Here is a 19,929-nt window from a genome sequence, read left to right as displayed (position 1 = left end):
TAACAAAATAGATTGCACATAAAATGCCCTTTCAATGAAGAAGAAAAATAAGGCCCCAAAAAGAAAATCCAATTGACACCAAATACTAAAAACATAAGAATAATAACTTGATATGTGCTGCAGAAAATATTTTACCCTAGCTAATAAATATTTCTTCATGAGCATCATGTCATTTGAAAAGGCCGAGGGCCACAATGACCAAGCCAGATTAAATTCAAGGGCATTGACCCACCCTCGATCCAAAATTACCAAGCACCACCATCCCCCTCCCCCAACATGACACAGTGGGCCCAACATCCTCCAGGTCATGTAAGAGGAAGTGACATGTGGCCCCATAGGACCAAGGTTAGTGGATTGATGCTGCCGGACCGATACTGCATTATACTTAAGGACACCTCAAGATGGCAACAACTTTGCTTTCAAGAAATGAGCAGTAGTTAAGCAGTTTAATGGCTTTGGACTAAACCCTATTAGGTGAGTTCAATATGTTTCATAACATTATATCTCGCTTCATTTCTTCATGGTTTTATAACCCTAAACTTTCTCATCTTGTGAAAACTATAAATATCATAATCTTATTAGTCAAACATAAGCATGGTTAGAGTTATTCATAAAAGACCAATGGAGCCACACTATTTGAAATGACAAAAGAGTAGACCGAGATGTACAATACAGTCATAGTTCTAAGTATATGTAGCTTGCAATTGAGCAATCACACATTTACATTAAAAACCAGAACAAAATAAAAACTCAACAAAGAGTTTAGACCAAGTTAGTTACTCTTCTCATGTTAGCAAGTCTGACATCCCCTCCTTATTGAATTTATGTTCTTTAGTGTTATATATAAAAAAAATTTAGTACGAATCCCCCTAATTAGGGTAATGCCCTTATAACTAGGTTAATTTTATCTTAAATCAACACCAACAAGATGAAATATCGTTTGTAACCCACTTAAGGGGATCTGAATCCAACTGTTTGTAGGTAATTTATTTTATGAGTTCAAAGTTTGGTATTGATGTGGTTCAGATCCAAACCAATAAGGCAAAATATATTTGTGTAAAAAGGGGAAATTTCTTATTAGTCAATTACACACATTATCTGGTTGGAATGGGTTTATCATTATCTATCAATGACGGTTCATTAAAAATAAACTAGCTTTTAGATCATGAGATAGTACAAGGAATGCATGACTTTCGTCATATTAATTAGCATCCTAGTTGTTTAAAAATGTCTTAACCTTATGCACCAAAGTCACCTTAACTAACACTTTTGGTGTCTTAGGTAAGTATCATAGACAACTATATTTCTCAAATTTTAGCTCCTTAAGAGGGCATTTGTTAAGAAAAATAGTGTTCAGGGAAACATGTTTTTTGCAATATGTAGTTTAAAAATATCATATTTTTGTTTCAAGAAACATGAGGTGCCCTGGTTATTGCATCTAAATCCGTCAACCAAATGTGAGATATAATTGCTCTATATTTTTTGAAATAAGAATGTGATGTTTTTTAAAACATGTGAGTGAATGAACATGTGTTTGAAGAGGACCTGTTTACATTGAGCAAAATGTCTTGCTCCTTAAAGTAGTGCTGGCAGAAATGATATATAAGACAAGGGATCTTGATAACTCACAATGGAATGGGGCATTCCATGTAATTTCCATACATTCCTTGAAATACATGTGTTATATCCTTGGTTGAGAAGGAATGTGCCAATGCTATAAAATAAGTATACTTGGATTGTATGTCCACAACTACAAATATAATTGATTTACCCTTAGGTTACGGAAAGCCCTCTAGTGAAAGTTGTATTCAAATCTTTCCAAATCCACACAAAATTGGAAGGGGTTGCAGTAATCTAGTATGACTAAGCGCCTCATATTTGTGCCTTTGACATACTGTGCAAGCATTGACGTATTTTTTTCACTTTACATTCCAAACCAATAAAATATGTAGTAGAGCAATTAGTAAGTGCCCTCCATTTTAGCCATTTTTGCACCATAAAAAGGGGAAAATAGTTACAAAATGAGATCATATTTGAGGAGAACGACAATGATACAGTTACATCCATCTATCAATGTATTCTAAATTGAAGAAAACTCTTCAATTTTCTAAATTTTTGGTGAACTTTATTGCATTTCTTCCAATTCCAACCATATGTCTACTACTACTTCAATCATAGGATGGACCTATAGAAAGTCAGCTTGGTCATCTTCTTCTCCCTCAAACTTCCAAAATAATCCATCATCTATGACACTTTATGCTCTTCTTTTATGTCTAACATCAAATTCTTATCCATTAGATAACTAACTCATTTTTGTTGTATTGGGTTTAATGCCTTCTATCGTATGTGATATTTTAAACTAATGTGATCAGTTTGCAAAAAGTTTTCTTCACACCAGATTGTAATTTCATTTTTGGATTGCTAAGACCATAATTATTAGTTTCATAAGCAAATTATCTATTACAATTTTCCCCCATAGTCTGATTAAATGAAGTGATTGGATGACTATTATGGTTCAAATATGCTTCCACTCCTACCTATCTCAGTTTCAATCTAAAATAGTTAACTGAAGTCAGGAAATGTCAACACGAGAACACTAATTATGGTTGTATTGAGTAGGCTAAAAGTTTTTTCACTATCTTCACCTGATTCTTATTTAACAAATGTGTTAATGGCATTGTAATCCTGCAAAAGTACTCACAAACCATTCATAATACCTTGAAAGCCTTAAGTACGCTTGTAATTTATATACGTTTTCTTGGAAAAACTCATCCTTTCTGTTTTATCATCTTTCATCTCTATATCATTATTTATTATTGTATGCCCTAATATAATACGTGGATTGTTGAATAACACTTCAAAGCCTTTATGTACCTTTGTTCGTCTAAGTTGTAAATTAGAATATTGTCAAAGAGAATGAGTACAAATTTGTGTAAATATAAATGAAATAGTTCATTTATCGAGGCATGAAATGTTGTTGAAGCATTTGTTAGCCTCAAAAGTATGACTTTAAGTTCATAAGGTGACTGAAATATCATCTTAGGTATATCTTCAAACAATATTCTAATTTAGTGATATCCTCCTCTCAAATCAAGTTTAGAGAAGATTGATGCACCAGATAGTTCATTAAATAGCTCTTCGATTACAGAAATGAGATAATAGTTATTAACTGTTATGACTTTTAGAGGTTTGTCATCAACGCAAAATCAGCAAGTTTCATACTTCTTGTCTAGCAATGCAAAGGAAGAGTATGAGCTTCAACTAGGTTGAATCACTCGTTCACATAACATCTCTCGAACTAATTTCTCTAGTTCACCCTTTTGAATGAATCTATTCATGTATTTCTTCAAGTTAATAGATCTAGAAATGGCTCAATCTCAATTTGATGGCCAAACTATTGTGCTAGGTGAAGTCCCTTTGGAGAATTAAAAAACATCAACAAATTCATTTAAAATATGTTGAAATACATCTAATTGAACCTTTGTTAAATTTGTATAGCCAACGGATTTCTTGCACTAATTCTCACAAGTGAAAAGCAAAGGGCTTTTGAATAGCCCTTATTTTTCTATTCTGACATGTTTTTTATATTACATTAGTTTCTTAATGTTTAACATGTATATTTCCTTTCTGCTCTCCCACCTTAATCTCATTTTCATCTTTACAAAGTTCCAATTTGTACTTAGCAATTGCTTCAACCAATATGCACCTAATACAAGGTTGATCTATCCATGGCCAGTGTATGCAACTCCATCAAAAACTTTTATCATTGCAATTTTAAGACCTTTTGAGGGTACCTCCTTCTAAAAACAACAAATTATCATACCAACCATCATTCTAAATTTTGATTATTCAACCACTATACTACCACAAACTTTTATTGCTTTCTCTTATATAAAATTGTGAGTAGACCTGGTATCCATTAGTACATTGACCTTGTGCCTTTTAATTCTGCCCTTAATTCTCATTATCTGGGGCATATTGTCCCCTACCAAAGCATGAAAGAAAATCTCTAGAAGCAATTCTTTAGTAGTGTTATGTTACTTGTCATATTCTTCCTCTTTTATGTGCTCATCTGCTCCTCCTTCCACCTCATCCACTAGACACATGCAATTTCTTATACATTTCCCAACATCTATCTTTCATCACATTAGATATACGATCTCTTTCTTTTTTTCTTAATTTGTTCATGTGTTAACCTTTCAAGTAAAAGTTGTTCCACTTTTAGATTCTTCATTGATGTTGCAGACATTTCTCTAGTGCCCTTGTTAGTTGATGTAAGCTTATAGGGAGGGCCCTTAGCATTCGTTTGTTCTTTAAAATGCAATCATGATCCTCTTTCTCTTCTTTTCTATCACATGCCTAACTCCAAAGTTTCCATGAAGTTTGCAATTGTTCAGTTTGATTCATATTTCATCACATAGTCCTCTAATGAATGCTTTGATTGGAGCCTCAATTGGCCAAACACAAACTATGTTACTTGTTTATTTGAATTTTTCCTGGTATTTTGCTACCACTTCTTTTTGCTTGAATCTTTTGTAATTCTACATTAAAATGAAGATAGAGATGGACTAATCCTATTTGCGAGACCTACATATGGTGGCACTTCCAAGTATATCACTGCATATATCACTCTATGCTCCATAAAAAATGTGAGGCACTCAAAGTCTTAGTCATGTCAAAATACCAACCTACGTTGGTCTTTCCGTACAAACGTAGGGATCCTTTTTTGGCATTTCATTATAGCTTATATTTTTGTTGTTTTGTTGTTGATATCATCCTTTGTTGAAGAGCATTTGGTTCTCTTGAAGTACTTGAAGATATCATACAATGGGTCATCTATCATTTACTATTACCTCCATCCACAGCCATGATCATCTGATTTCCTATTGACATATTACTCTCAAGTCTACAACATTATACCACATGGCAAATCATATCTCTCAATAGAGCTACAAGCATTTGTAGTTCTATCAACATGGGCTGAAACGACTAAGCGCTAGACTCTGAAACTAAACCGCCCCTGAGCCTTGCGAGCCCAGGGTGGGGACCTCGTGCGGGGAACCGCCCGCACTTCGGTGTTGGGTCAAGGGCTGGTCTACGTGACCAGCCATTTGCCTAAGGTTCGAATCCTTAGGTGCCTCAAGGGTCTCAGACTGGTGCACTACAAAGAGCCTTTGGTGAAGATCTTCAAAGTTCTTTTCAATGCATTCCATGTGACCGATCATCACACATTGATTTAGCTCTGCTTGTTCATTGAAATTCTCCAACACCTATAGTGCTTCATGTGATTCTTGAGCATTCTAGTCTCTTGGGTGAGATCCTCATGTTTGGCTCATCAGAAGTATGCTCTGATACCAATGGTGGTTCCTCTTCTGGTCACTACCACTAAAAAAAACATATTTTTACTAATGAGATGAAAATAAACTGCCAGTAAAAATTGATTTCACCAACAGACTGATGTGTGTGATAGTAAAGAAAGTTTTTATCGCCGATAGGAAAATGTCATAAAAAAATATTGTTTACTGATAGTTAGTTATTGTGTGTTAGTACATATTTATGACAGAGTGTTTGTTTGTTAGTAATAATTATATTCAATATTGATGTTCGACGAAGAACCATCAGTGTTACTATCTTGACCAATGTCGTGATCTGCCATCAATAATCATGTTTCTTGGTATGAAGAGATTTAATGACGTCTCTTTGAGGCGATTAGTATTAACTTTAGTATCTACTGATGGTTTTTTTTCTAGCCTTCAGAATTTACTCTAATATTATTGATGCAATTCCTTATCCGTTAATAATAGTTTGGATATAACTAATGGCATCCTTAAGCCGTCAATGTAGGTTTGACTTTATTAATGAGTTGTTTGCATATCTATGTATAAAAACATATTTATCTGGCAAGAAGATTAACTTAAACCTGCAATGAAAGCTTTATAATTCATCAAACAGGCTTCTGGGGGCCTTCTTCTATTGTTGGTCCTCTCTTATTGAAAATATCTCCTTTTCTAATATCTACAAATAGGAACTAGAATTTTGAACGCCCTACTGTTCATTTTGTGGAACAATTTTTCATAGATTGTAGCAAATTGTAGTCTCATTCTAGTTGTTTTCCTAAAACTGGCCTAAGTAGCATGTTTCATTGTTATTATTTTTTCAAAAGGAAGTGGTCCAATTGAATATGGGTCTGATCAACGATTGTAGAGGTGTGAATGAATGGTACTGGTGGTTGGACTGTTAAAAGTTAGGTTTGAGTGAATGATATCAGACTTAGCCTAGAATGTGCAAATGGGGTTGCAATATGCAAGGTTGAACACAATTTAGAGTGTTTTTTATCCATTGTTCATGTTTAATTAGAAGTTGTTGAAGCTTGTTACCTCTCAATTTCTCTATGGCTCTCTTGCCACCAACTTTTGAAAACTAGCTCGATCTATAATCATATTCACTTGCTTGTTGAACCCTATAATTCACTATCAAAAAAAATGGATGTCATTAATTTCACTAGTTCATACATCGGCTTCAGCTAGGTCTATAAGTGAAATGATTAATTTGCCTATTCTATAGAGAAATAATTAAGTTGCCTATTATCCAAAAAAAGGAAAAATTACTTCTATGCTTATAACTACTTGTCTATTACTTGGTATCTTGTGCATTTGTGTTTGACTATTTGGATCGAAGGTCTTATAATAAGAAAGATCGAAGTTGGATCATGAAGGAAAGAAATAGTGTAGAATATTTAAATGGTGTGGACAGTTTCATTGGTTTTGCACATGTTAATAATGTTATTGTCAATTGAAGAAAGAGACTTTCATGTGTGAAATGCAACAATTTTAAGTCTCGAAAGGTACTTCGAGCATTAGATCATATTTCCTATCATGGATTCATTTAGTCATATGTTTAGTAGCATTATCATGGAGAATCGATTTTACCACCTGTGATGGAAGTTAATCAACCAAGGGACGTACAATTTGAAAACATGCATGAAATGCTAGACAATGTTTTTCACATGCATGAAGATGTTCCAGCTTCAGCTAGGCCTATTAACCATGTATTGAAGAAGATGAAGACAATGACATGTATGAAAGATTGAGTAGAGATGCAGAAGAAGAACTTTATCCAGGCTATAATAGATACACAAAAATGAGATGTTTAGTCTCCTTGTTTCATATGAAGATTTAAGTGGTGAAGCAACAAGTGCTTCAGTGTGTTACTTGATCTATTGCACAAAGCTTCCCCTAATGGACTGCAGTTACCAAGGACCATGTACAATGTGAAAAAAGATCATTACATACTTGAAGATTCATAATAAAATGATAGATATGTCTAAATAACTGCATGTTATACAAAAATGTGTAGCTATCATCGATAAAGGTTAATATTTAATGATAGTAGAAAACCTTCAGTATTAACAGTATTTATCTATCATTAATACTGACACTATTACTGACAAAAATTAATCGTCAATATAAATTGAAGTTTTTACCGATGGAAGTGGTTGTAAGTAAAAGTTTATTCTTTACTTGCGGTTCCTGCTCGTCGATGAAATGGAAATACTCTAGTGGTATATGATGCTTGTCACTGACATCATTAGTGATACCATCTTTACTGATAAAGTCTTAATTTTGTCACTGAATGTTTTACTAGCGGTTGGAGTACTATTGTGACTTCTTTTTTGTGTCAATAGATATACAGCTTTTTGTAGTGTATCTTCACCATTGAACATCTCAGTTGAGACTGACAATTTGACCTACCAACTGCTTACACACTGATAAACATAGGTTAAGGGAAAAGGCGTTCAACATCATTATTAATTCACCATTTTCTAGGGTTTACTTCGACCTGCTATACATGTATAGAAGTGATTATAAAACTTGTCTAACAAGCTTACTGACCTGACCCAATAAAACAAGATCAAGACTAATAGACCGACCCCTCAACATTTTACCACTATGATCACTGCCAAAGAGTTGTCCATTGAATGGCAAGCAGCATTTTATTTGAAGTATTAGGTCCCACAGTGTCCCATCGACTCTAATGCTGTGGAGCAAGCGTTCGATTGACATACTATTGCTTGTCCCTACTACCCTCTCTCTCTCGCGTGCGTACCTGCACACAAACAATGCAGCATTCAATTTTATTAGAGGAATAAAGATCTTGGTATCTTTTCACTAGTGCAAAATAAGCCCCCTGTACAAGTACTTCCTTTAAAAAAAATGTTAAACTATGTTTCAGAATTAAGACAAAAATATGGTCCCAGCATAAGAACGATTTTCTTTCACTTTCTGACGTTTCAGTTCGTCGACTGCACATACTCACCACAGCAGACAATGATTAGCAGGAAAAGACAAAAGACAAAGAGGGGAAAAGCAGGCGAAAGTGGAACTACCAAAAAAAGCTAAGAGCGCATAGAAAAGAAGATGGACTCATCACCACCACAAAGGACTCCAACCTTGGTTTCTTTGCTTATTTATTCGCTTCATGATAGAACTTTCTCTCTCCTCAATTATTTACTGAACCATCACATGAACCAATCACCCTTGATGAGACCTGAGATTCGGAGCAGGAATCATTAGAATATGTATTGTAACAATTCATCTTGCTATTGTTAATATGAGAGAAATAGCTCTCTCTCTCTCTCGCGGTACTTCTTTATCAATTGATTGGCAGTCTGCACCTCCTCCGAGGGCAACATGATCTCTGTCTAACTGGTTTATTGTCCAGCAGCAGCAGTATCAATGCATTGGGCTCCAAAGCATCTTAAAATTAAGAAAATGGGACCTCGATAACTTACAGCACTAGCCTACCCTTCCAAAAGGCTGATGCAATGGCCTGCCGCTGCCCACGCTACCACCAATGCATAAAGTGGATAACATCCTTTTCCATTTATCTGAAAGGGAAGTTTCAAAGGACGCTCAAAGCTTTGGGTCATCTTTAACTAAAGTTTTTTAAATGGGCCATCCTACCATTTTGCCCTTCAAAAAAACCAAAATTTTGGATTGATTGGCGTTCCACTTATTAAACACTTTGTAAGCACTCAAAATTGGACCCAACTTTCTTTACACTATTACAAAAAATGTATCTAAATACATTCAAATGTAATTAAAAGTACTTAATTAGTCCAGTATGGTTCAATATGCACTAATATAGTGCTAGCATATTAATTGAAAAGTGCCAAATATAATTTGGCACTTCCTTCTAGCTCAATTTTATGAAAAGCATTTAAATCGAATGACTTCAACAATTGCAGCTTAAGTTTTCGACAAAACTTTCAAGTGTGCCCTCGCTTGAGGAGATACAGTCTCTTATCTCTTTGTGTCCGGCACGACTTCACGTGTCTTTGGTCACATTTGAATTTAACATTTTTATTTAGACTCGGAGGAATAGGACGTGGCCTAAGTTCAACCTACTCTACCCGGCTAGCCCACCACACAGGTCTATATCCTCGACATTTTGGAAAAGAAAAGTTTCTCCAAAGCGGCGGCCATATTTCCCCTAAATTTAGGAAGCAGGTCTTGGCAACTTTTTTAATTTCTTGATTGATGCCTAACTTCTATTGACAATTTTTATTCAAAGGTTTTCTTTTGGTTTAGGGCCTGGAAATGAACTCCTGAGAAAACTTCGGGTAAACGCAAAAATTGAAAAAAACAAAATATATATTTATTTATTTATTTTTCTAAAATGCTAAAAATCGGCTTCTCCTTAGAAAAAAAAAATGTAGAATGAAGGGCTCTCTGTTAATCACCCAATATGCGTTGTCTCTACTTCTTTTAACTGTTATTTCTTACATTAAAAGCCAGTACGCCAATTTAACTGTAATTATGACTAACATTTTTTAAAAAAAATTGAATAAATATTTTTCAATTAAAAGGACAATACCTTAGGTTGCTTTTGATTTCCATAGATCTCAGATCCGCAGTGATCTCAGATCGCTGTAGATTTGAAATCTGCAGTTTTCAAATACTCTCCCCTTCCCAATCTGATTTCAAATCCACACTTTTAGCATCAAAGTGTGAATTTGAAATCCATGTTGGAGGTAAAAGCTGAAATCCAGACTACAATACAGTTGTGGATTTCAGCTATCACAGATTTGATATTCTCTTGGATGTAAGATTTGTGGGGAATCAAACGCGCCCTGTAGAAGTAGGTTCATGTTCCTTTATTGTCTAAAAAGGCGCTGCTCCAGACAAACACTGGAAAGAAATCATTCCATGGATTTGGATCTACCTGGGAAGGGTGCGATCAAAATCCATGGAACAATTATTTGTCCATTACCCTTCATGTTGAAGCAGCATACCATCTCTCGTCTTCCCTTCTTTGAGAGAAGATGCTGTTGGAAATGAGTGGATCTTGAAGAGCCAATTTGAGTTTGTGAATAATACCTTTCGGCTGGACGGCAGCCTTCTCAAATTTTTATGTATCTTTTATTTATTTTTTTCCAAACATTCAATACACATTGGATAGACATCCACGATAACAAAATCTAGGTAAAGCAAACATGCTTTGTTCCTGCAATGGGGATGCCCTTGATTCCAGGATTAAAATCCAAGGATTTTGATGTCAGGATTTTAATCTTGATGCTGCCAAACGCTACCTTATAGAAGGTATAAATTTTCTCAAATTACAAAATTATATAATTTACAGAAATTTGTAGATATATCAGGCCTTTAGGTGCTTAATCTTGATGATTCCAAGATGAATTATTGAGAAAAAAAATGAGGAAGAAAAATGGTTAACCAATGCCATATGACTAAAATACTTTATCTTCTTTTCTTTTTCTCTCTTTTTTCTTTCAAGAGATAGAACAGCCAAGATGGTTACTTGTGTGTCTAGCACTTAGAGATGTTTTGGCCCACATTCCACGTTCGGTCTTACCACCTGCTATGTGCTCACCACATAAACTAGCAGTACTAGAAATTTGAAGCGCTGAGACGCTTTTGGAATTCTGTTCAAACAGAAAGTGCTACAATTGAAATATTTCCTCGAGAACTTAAAGATCCTTAAACGGAACACCTATAAGAGCCTAAACTTAGGTGGCACCCCTTGATTTGGGTGTGAAGACGGCGAAAATTTGGATTCCACCTACGGCTGGACCGACATCAGAAGCGTGCGTTGGTAAACATGTTGGCTTTAATAAGCTGCCCAAACTGATTAGATATGGGTGAGATCCAAAATCAAATCCAAACACTAACATCAAATGCAAATTCAAATCCAGATCTTAGTCGGTAGAAAAGAAAACTAAGTCTCATGAATCGTCGCATATATATTTTAATATCAATTCAATCAAAGATAGGTTAAGAACGTAGTTTTTTGACGTTTGAACCTTATTTTAAGTCTGCCCAACTCAAAAATTGATCCTAGCACAATGTAACATTAATTTGTATTTGTTAAGTCCAAATCTGATATGAATACGCTTTCACTAATGGTGATCGGAACCCGAGAATGAATGGGAGAATGCACAAAAAAGACAAGGGCAACTTGATTTAGCTGCTTTGCCTCTTCACAAGAACAAAATAACCAAACAACTTTTTATTTTTCATCTTCCTATTTCATCTCTAACGTATTAAGGGCCCGAATATATAACCAGATTGGCACGACCACATAACCAAATTTCCACTATTCATATCTGATTGTGATTTATCAAATGTTTACATATTTTGATTTGAACTCATTTTCAAACATGAACGAAGAAAATTTATGCATATTTGAATATGAATTCACACATTTGAATCAGATTAAAATCTGATTTTTAAATTCACTGCAGAATACACATCCAACTTTAAAACCAAATCAAAACTGCATTACTGTGTATTAAGAGTCGAGTTTGAAATTGTACATAGTAATACTGGATATATGATATTTATTTTAAACTAAATTACATCAAATCTGGACTTAATTAGATATTTATTTGAATCAGAATGCCATGGATTGTCATTTCTTAAATTTGAATCTGATCAGATTTTCAATAAGTATTAAAATTTCTTCCATATCTGACATCTTTTATGGTTGAATATTAGATTCAAATATGTTGACATCCATAATTGCCCCAATGCATTCTACATAAAAGCCAATAATCCATTTATTAATGGCTGCTGATTAATTGTTAGAAACATGATTTCATTGCCCTTGTCTAAAATCCTTAAGATTTAAGATTGGACCTCGATCTTAAATTAAATGTTTTATCAATTCAAAAAGATAAAATAAAAATTTTAAATATAAGCATTGGGAGTTTGATAAAAACATATATGGTACCATAAATCTTTTGCCGCATCGAATTTCAAATCTAAATAAATATAAATAACGGAGCGAGCGCTTGAATAACAAAGCCGAATCAAGATATGTTTTGAGAGATCATTTGTTTAACAGTAGCATGAATTTAAAAATCTATGCTGTATGTTAAAAAATATGAATTTAAGATCGGATGGAGAAGAATTTAATCTTAAATCTATGGATCACAACACCACGGATCTGACGTAAGGTTGGGTAGAAGGGGTCTGACCTTAAATTCACGAATTAGAGCACGATCTGAAATCCGCCATGGAACAAAAGCAAGGAGTGAAAATTTTAGAAAAGCTGTCATCCTTTTCGGAGAACGGGCCATAAGTGGCAATTCAAATGATATCCGAGAAAGAATGAGAGAGCAACCGAGTGATGGGTGGAGTACGGTTTGGTAAAACGGAAAGCGTCCGGTTCCAACGGAATTCCGGAAGACCGTCCCTCCCCTTTTGTGCGGACACTCCAGTCTGGCGCTCTGATTCTCCTTTAAACCAGCTGACGTCATCAATCCGTCCTTTCCATCCCACACCGGCGGTAACGGTCTCTTGACCGGCTGAACCGGTCACTCCGACCCCGCGGATTGCGCCACCCGCTGCCACTGCCTTGCCGACGTGCGACTCTCTCTCTCTCTCTCTCTTTCCCCTCTTCCAGAAACCGTCAATTTTTTTTTTTTTTTTTGAAAGCAGTAAATACTGAGTAGCGGTATCCGGAGGGTTTTACCTTATCTAAATTCGGTGTAATGTCAAGAATACCCTTTTTCATGTTGGTTCTAGCAGAATTACCACCCACTAACGTAGGGCCTGGCATTACTGCGGTCGAATTTCATTCATTGGCCCCCATCGATAAGTTGGCCGTCTTCACGTGCTACTCCTGAGTGATCATAAATCACACTTACCTTTTGTATTAACGGACAACAAATGATAGTCTTTGATCGATTAAAACTTCCTATCATTAACTGATTTAATTTAAGTTGGCCAATGGTTTGGCCTTATTTTGTGTATATATTGGATTTAATTATCATAAGTACTACTTACATAAATTATATATGCACGACATCTAAGTTGAAGGATATACATAGAACCACTCAGTCTTAAAACAGCTTTAGATCTTAAGAATGGTGGGAAGTGGTAATCTTTGCCTTTGGCGTATCACCTGTTACTCGGTGTGCAATTGGCAGCACACACACACTACCTGGTTTGATTTCTTAATTTAATTTAATAATATAAAATAACTAAAACACAATTGTTGTAATTACATTTCAGATTGATTGATTGGCATTAGCCTCTTTAACAAATCCAATCGAGTTTGATGTGCATCTAAATAGTCATTCTTATTGATTAATCAAGTAAATGCTAGTAAGGTGTTCAGTGGAAATTTTAAATGTACTCATGAATTTAGAGAATATAATAATGTCTATTTTTATTTCAATAGTTAACTTAAACTTATAGATATTTTTAATTAGTCATACAAAAAACTGAGATACACTTTTAAGAATATTCAGAAGTATTTACATGTGTTTTGGTTACTGTTAAATATTTAGGTGTGTTTACAAAAACTATTTTTTCCTATTATTTTCTTAATATAAACAAGCAGAGTGAGTACCCGTGGAGAAACCATAAAAATTATTTGGAGGGACACTTGTTTAAACAAAGTCAAATCTGGTGGGACACTTATATATATATATATATAAGAATAAATATTTAAAATTTTTATTTAAAAATAAAAAAACTTTTATAAGAGGTTGATATGAGCAATTGTCCACACCAATCACAATGTGACTACGCCACTAGATTATACCAATTAAAGTGCAGCCAATACATAGAACTTTGACATCTAGAGATTTTAGTCCAATACTGGACATGACCAGGGGAAAAACTGAAAATACTAGTAAAGTTGATACATATGTTTCATTATTTATTTAAGTTGATAACTTTTAGATGGAATCCAGTTTCTCAACCATACGAGGTCGTTACTAAATTGATGGACTCAGTATAAAATATCAAATTACATACACATGAGAATAGTTTATATATATATATATATATATATATATAAAATTCCACAAACAAAGCTTAGCGAGCAACTTATTTGATTGGACAGGCTTGAATAGAAATATCAATTGAATAGCTATCAGGTTGCCAATACCAATTCAGGTCACTTTCTTCTTTTTGACTCTACCACTACAGAAATATCAATTCAATAGCTTTTTCTTATGTTTATTTACTATTCTCTCTCTCTCTCTCTCTCTCTCTCTCTCTCTAAGAGGCAAGGCAAGTACGGGAGAAACACCACTGGGTCCCCCTAGCGTCCAGCATCTTGTTGTCCCCCCAGTAAATTTTTACACGTCTGTCGTCCTACGAGATTTTGGCTACTACGATAATAAGTTCATGTTTGATTCATGGGATATTTGTTAGTTTGCATCGGGCCAGAGTACTTGATTGATGGGGTACCCGGCACTCTGCTTGATCGAGCCCGGATTCGAGCTCCAAAAAATCGGCACCGACCCCAGTAGGTTTGATTGCATAATAAAATCAAAACACGGTCTCATGATATAATCCACTTAAGTCAAATTTAATAAAGCTTAGATTCCACTGGTATATGTCCCTATCCACAGCCCGTCCCTTACACATTCCATAATTCCATTAATGCGGCAACAAAGACAAGATTAAAAATCACAAGTGTCTCTTTACACCGCTAGAATTGGCACGGAATGACTAGTTAGGATATCAACATCCATCAATGCCATTACGATAGATCCAAATCCATGTAAGATATACATGTATATATATATATATATATATATAAAGAGAGAGAGAGAGAGAGAGAGATCTATTAACATTATAATGTTGCATCCTAATAAAATGGGGCAACAGGTGCAAAGAAAGCCGTTAAATATTGGTATCTGTATCAGTCCCAATGCGTTGTATATATATATATATATATATATATTTAATTTGAGAAATAGGTTACAATATTTAAATATATTTAAAGTATAAAAGATATTATATATAAAGTTGCTTAGGCATATATCATACATATCGGTATAAAAAAATCTAACATAACTGCAAGCATGTGGGAGCAGGTGGACAGATGTGCGTGCCTTGCCGGACTCATTTTGCTTGGCCTTTTTAAGAAAAAAAAAACTGGAAATATGGTTGTTGTTTGATCTGAAAATTCCGCCGGATTCTGCGTGCTCTAGAGAGAGAAAAAAAAGAAAGTTTTTCAATTATGGGAAATTTTAGTTTTACAGAGAAGCGTGGAATATTTTCCGAGAAGGCAATTCGGTCAATAATTGGAGGTCAGGAGGGCTTCCCCGTCAGGTGGTAGGTTTTGTAGTTTTTATGTGAAATACGGCAGCCGTTCGTGGCACTTTAGACATTTGGCATGCATGAGGTCTGGGTAATAAATTTTCGATAACGACAATTTCCAACCTGTAAATGAGAAGGATTTGCAAAAATATGGAAATTTGGGATGTGCGATGAGCGGGGTTCAGTGGTTATTTAATAATGGAAGATATTTCTTATTAATTTAAGATAGATTTAACTCCAGCGACCTTCATTAGAGACAGATTCTGTCCGTCTTTCGCCTTCTTAGATGATGGTGTTTGTTGCAGGAAGAGGAGAGAGAGAGAGAGAGAGTAGTATAATAGGGTGGCAATCATGGAGGTTCTAGGCCTGGACTGGTCCATCTGAGTTTCTGCCTGCTGCAAGAGGAAAAGTAGGCCTGGTAAGACTTCCATAAAAATCTAGATCTGCACTCTCCTCCTCAACAAGAGGAAAAATGGAACTCTTTTCGGCATTTCTTTGCGGTCTTTCGTTTCCTTTCAGAGCTGGAAGAGAGAAAATTGAATACCCAGTCTCTCTGAGACGTGGGATGAAGTAATGAATACCAGAAATGAGTTATATCCACTACAATACAAGTTGGTTTTCTTTGGGTTATCGAGAAATGGTAAAACTTTTTAGCTTTTTAAAGTTGCGACGTGTGTTTTTGGATACTCCGAAGTCTGTTCAGTTTTTGGTGGGTACATGTTCTTTCCCTTTCTCTTCTTTTCCTTCTTTTAGTGGGTCTTTTTTCCTTTAAAAAAAACTCTCATGTTGCTTATATTTGTTGATTTTCCTTTGCGCGCAGGGGAAGAAAGTAGTTAGATTCTTATGGTAAAGTTTGGATGTATGTTGTTTCTCTCTTTTTTTTTTTTCTTGGGAATGGGTTGCAGACATTAATTTTCATGATGTTTTGGGAAGATATAGAAACTGTAGATCTTATGCATTTGCCCCCCAGTCTTTGTCCTCTTTCCTTTTCGTATATCTTGTTAAATACGTTTCCAATGCTGAATGCTCATCAATGATTGCATCTTCTTTGTCAAAAATCCCTTTTCACTCACTACCATCTTCTTTTTTCTTTGCATGTTGAGAAAACAAAGGCAGCTGTGGCCTTCTGTAACTATTTAGTCATATGGTTCTGTATGTGACGGTTGCAGGAAGGATTCAAATGGATGTGCACGAGGCAACAAGGATCGTATTCAGCAGAATACAGAAGCTGGAGCCAGAACTTGCTTCAAAGATCATTGGGGTCCTACTGTTACAAGACCATGGTGATAGAGAGATGATCAGACTAGCGTTCGGTCCAGACAATCTGATCCATTCTCTCATCAACAAAGCAAAACCGAATCTCAGTTCGCTCTGTGCTAAAATTCCGGCAGCATCTCATTCGCTCTTGGCCCCATTTAGTTCATCACCTGGTTCTGATCTGGCTCTTCAGTTCACCCCATATCCTCCTGCTTCACCTCGGTCCTTTTCTTCCCCAGCTAGTTTCCTGGCTTCTTCTACATTCTGGGAGCCCCCACATTTAGGCGAGCAGCAAGCCATTCTCAACCCCGATTATGTCCCCCCTGCATACCCTGAATCACTCGGAGAAGAATTTGGCCTTCGTAACCATGCGCAGTTGCTTAGTTTACAGGATCGAGTCGATCCCATCTTCTCTGCAGGAGCAGAATTTGCTAATGGCAAGTTTTACGCCGAGCCCACATTGAGCTCAAGGACAAGTAGAAGATCTCCCAGTCTTCCTGAATTCCCTTTAAAACCATGCTTGTATTTCGCCAGGGGCTATTGCAAGCATGGCAATAACTGCAGGTTTTTCCATAGCCAATCGATGCAGGACACATTATCAGAAATCCTCAATGCTAGTCAGGCAGACTTCGGAAACGAAGAGCATGTGTTCTCTCCTGGGACTCTCGAGAGGCTGGAGTTGGATCTTGCCCAGCTCCTGCGAGCAAAACATACCCCTGTTTCCATTGCCTCACTGCCTCAGCTTTACTACGAGAGATATGGAAGGACGCTTCAGGCAGAAGGCTATCTCACTGAGAGCCAGAGACACGGCAAATCTGGTCACAGTCTCACAAAGTTGCTTGCTCGGATGAAGACTATTATGGTTATTGAGCGGTAGGTTACCACTGCTTGCTTTCCTCTGCATGTTTTTATGGCCATAATTTAGAGATCAATGGCTTACTGGATGGAATTCCTATTAACAGGCCTCATGGGCAGCATGTGGTTGTTTTAGCAGAGGACGCACATAGATACTTGGACTGTAGAAGTGAAAGGAGTGACCTTGGTGGGATCGTCTCCGGATCTCGACAGATTTATCTAACTTTTCCAGCAGAAAGCACTTTCACAGAGGAAGATGTCTCTAACTATTTCAGGTATATAGATATCACCAGGCGACCAACTCCCTTCTTCTTGAGAACATGGTTTTCTAATTCCTTTTCCTTCAATTGTTTTCTACTAGAAATTATGGGCCTGTTCAGGATGTGAGGATACCCTGTCAGCAGAAAAGGATGTTTGGATTCGTCACCTTTATGTTCCCTGAGACTGTGAGGATAATCCTGACTAAAGGGAATCCTCATTTTGTTTGTGGTGCTCGAGTGCTTGTCAAGCCTTACAGGGAGAAGTCCAGACTTGTGGATAGGTAAACAACAGAAGCCTTCTAGCTTTTTCTTTCTTATACTTGATCCACTGTGAAGGTTGGAGCTCGGATTTTGAAGGCAATGGCTGCTCCTTTTCTCCCCAGGAAATACCAAGATAGGCTTGATCCATCAATGTATTACCATTCACAGCTGATAGACATGGACCCTGAATATCATTCAGGCAAGCAGCATTTCCTTTTCCCTGGTTTTAAATGCATTGAGATCAGTTTGTGCTTTGTAAACTTAAAATTTTGATTGGAGCATTTACACTCTGATGTCTTTGTTTTGCTTCAGTTGTGGGAATCTGTGAGAATTCTCGATTGCTCAGGAAGCATTTAATGGAGGAGCATGAGCAAGCACTCGAGATGGAGAGCAGGCGCCTGTCCGAGTTTCAGTTGTCTCCAAAGCCAACAACGCAGCGCTATTTTAATTATGCAATAGATGATCAGAAGCATTCTGAAGGTTGTGTTCCATGTCCATTAGCTCTTTGATATTATGTGAGCCTCTTAGACATGAGACAACCTATTCCAAATCTATCTCTGAACTTTGTCAATCTTTTCTGCCTGAAGATTGTTTCGACTATCTGTTTGATGGTGTCAACAATGGTTCAACAAGTGGAGAGAAAAACAAGCACAACAGCAGCAATTACAGTGATGAAGAAAGGTAATTCCTGTTAAGATGCACAATCTACTGAATGCTACAAAGTGAAGAACGTAAACTTTGTCACTGGCTTTTAATCTTGATTTCTTCTGCTTACAGTAGCCAAGTTCTTAATCTTCCTGAGAGTCCATTTGCATCTCCAATTGCAAGCAGCATTCCAGCAGCTATATAGGCAGATACACAACATGGATTTCAAAAGGTAGCAAAAGGGAGTTAGTTATTTTCTCTTCCTGTGGATACATAAATTTTTACACGTTACGGGAAAAGGCTCTCCCAACTTTTGCCGGCAGCTTCACCATTCAAGCAGAGGAAGCTTCTTCTCCCAGTATGGCGGCCGTGGATGCGGAAGGCCACAGAAGGTTGATAATGTAATACTTTTATACCCTTGGAGTAGTTTCAGTCCCTTAAACATACTATTACTACAGAAATCAAGAGTTTCAAAGAGGAATTATAGGAGGAAAACGAGAAAGAAGTTTGTAATATAGGTTAGCTGAAAGGGCATAACAGAATATGCAGGAAACACTAATTGGAAGGTTGTTTTGCAGGAAACACTAGTTGGAAGGCTGTTTTGTCTCTTGTTATACTCAGTGAGTCAGGACAAAGAGCAATATGACTATTGAAAAGAGTAAATATACAGCAAGGATTCAAAATTTCAAGCTCTCCCTGCATACTGCTATATATACACTTCATTTTATGTCTGAAAATTAATGAACGAGAGTTAGTTTTACTAAAGAATCTGATTCTGCAAGGCTGCATATTGACACGCAATGATCGAAAAATCAAACCAAGTTCGTTTGTGAATTCGGCGACTTATTTTACATAAGTTTTTTACGTTGAGCCGAGCACTTTCTTAAAATTGCAGAACACCTGTATATGACTATGCTATAAAATTTTAGTTTAGTTGAAAATGTTAGTTGTTATAACTTCTCTTATAAGCTATTACGAGTGTCATTGAATTCTTAAGGTCCTTAATTGTGGTGTTTTATCCTGTTAGGAGAAACAATAGATTCATTAAAAAGCTGCCTAATTCTACAACT

The 19,929-nt window shown here is 36.1% G+C and overlaps 1 protein-coding gene across 4 annotated transcripts; it reads left to right on the top strand.

Annotated features, from left to right (window-relative positions):
* The first annotated feature begins 15,836 nt into the window (after positions 1–15,836).
* Positions 15,837–19,596, top strand: LOC116259411 (zinc finger CCCH domain-containing protein 18-like). 4 transcript variants are annotated; one of them, XM_050079290.1, is made up of 9 exons: positions 16,216–16,290; positions 16,402–16,440; positions 16,751–17,711; positions 17,801–17,968; positions 18,055–18,234; positions 18,337–18,413; positions 18,527–18,694; positions 18,802–18,895; positions 18,992–19,596. In XM_050079290.1, the coding sequence occupies exons 3-9, from the start codon at positions 16,762–16,764 to the stop codon at positions 19,062–19,064; spliced, it is 1,710 nt and encodes a 569-aa protein (XP_049935247.1). In that variant the 5' UTR covers positions 16,216–16,290; positions 16,402–16,440; positions 16,751–16,761; the 3' UTR covers positions 19,065–19,596. The 4 variants fall into 4 exon arrangements, with proteins under 4 accessions (XP_031493069.1, XP_031493070.1, XP_031493068.1 ...); XM_031637209.2 differs by lacking the exons at positions 16,216–16,290; positions 16,402–16,440 and adding an exon at positions 15,837–15,999 and having other exon boundaries at positions 16,694–17,711; XM_031637210.2 differs by lacking the exons at positions 16,216–16,290; positions 16,402–16,440 and adding an exon at positions 15,838–15,999.
* Positions 19,597–19,929: the final 333 nt, after the last annotated feature.

Source organism: Nymphaea colorata, chromosome 8, assembly GCF_008831285.2.
Source record: "Nymphaea colorata isolate Beijing-Zhang1983 chromosome 8, ASM883128v2, whole genome shotgun sequence".
Taxonomy (NCBI): Eukaryota; Viridiplantae; Streptophyta; class Magnoliopsida; order Nymphaeales; family Nymphaeaceae; genus Nymphaea; species Nymphaea colorata.
Note: the sequence above shows the minus strand (reverse complement) of the source record. Positions and strands in the feature narration are given on the sequence as shown.

What these genes read in the sequence shown, in the direction of transcription:
- LOC116259411 (XM_031637208.2), top strand. Translation starts at nt 16,155, where the DNA reads ATGAATACCAGAAATGAGTTATATCCACTACAATACAAGTTGGTTTTC. An exon ending in ACTATTATGGTTATTGAGCG is followed by an intron (nt 17,712 to 17,800) that starts GTAGGTTACCAC and finishes TCCTATTAACAG; the next exon opens with GCCTCATGGGCAGCATGTGG. An exon ending in GATGTCTCTAACTATTTCAG is followed by an intron (nt 17,969 to 18,054) that starts GTATATAGATAT and finishes GTTTTCTACTAG; the next exon opens with AAATTATGGGCCTGTTCAGG.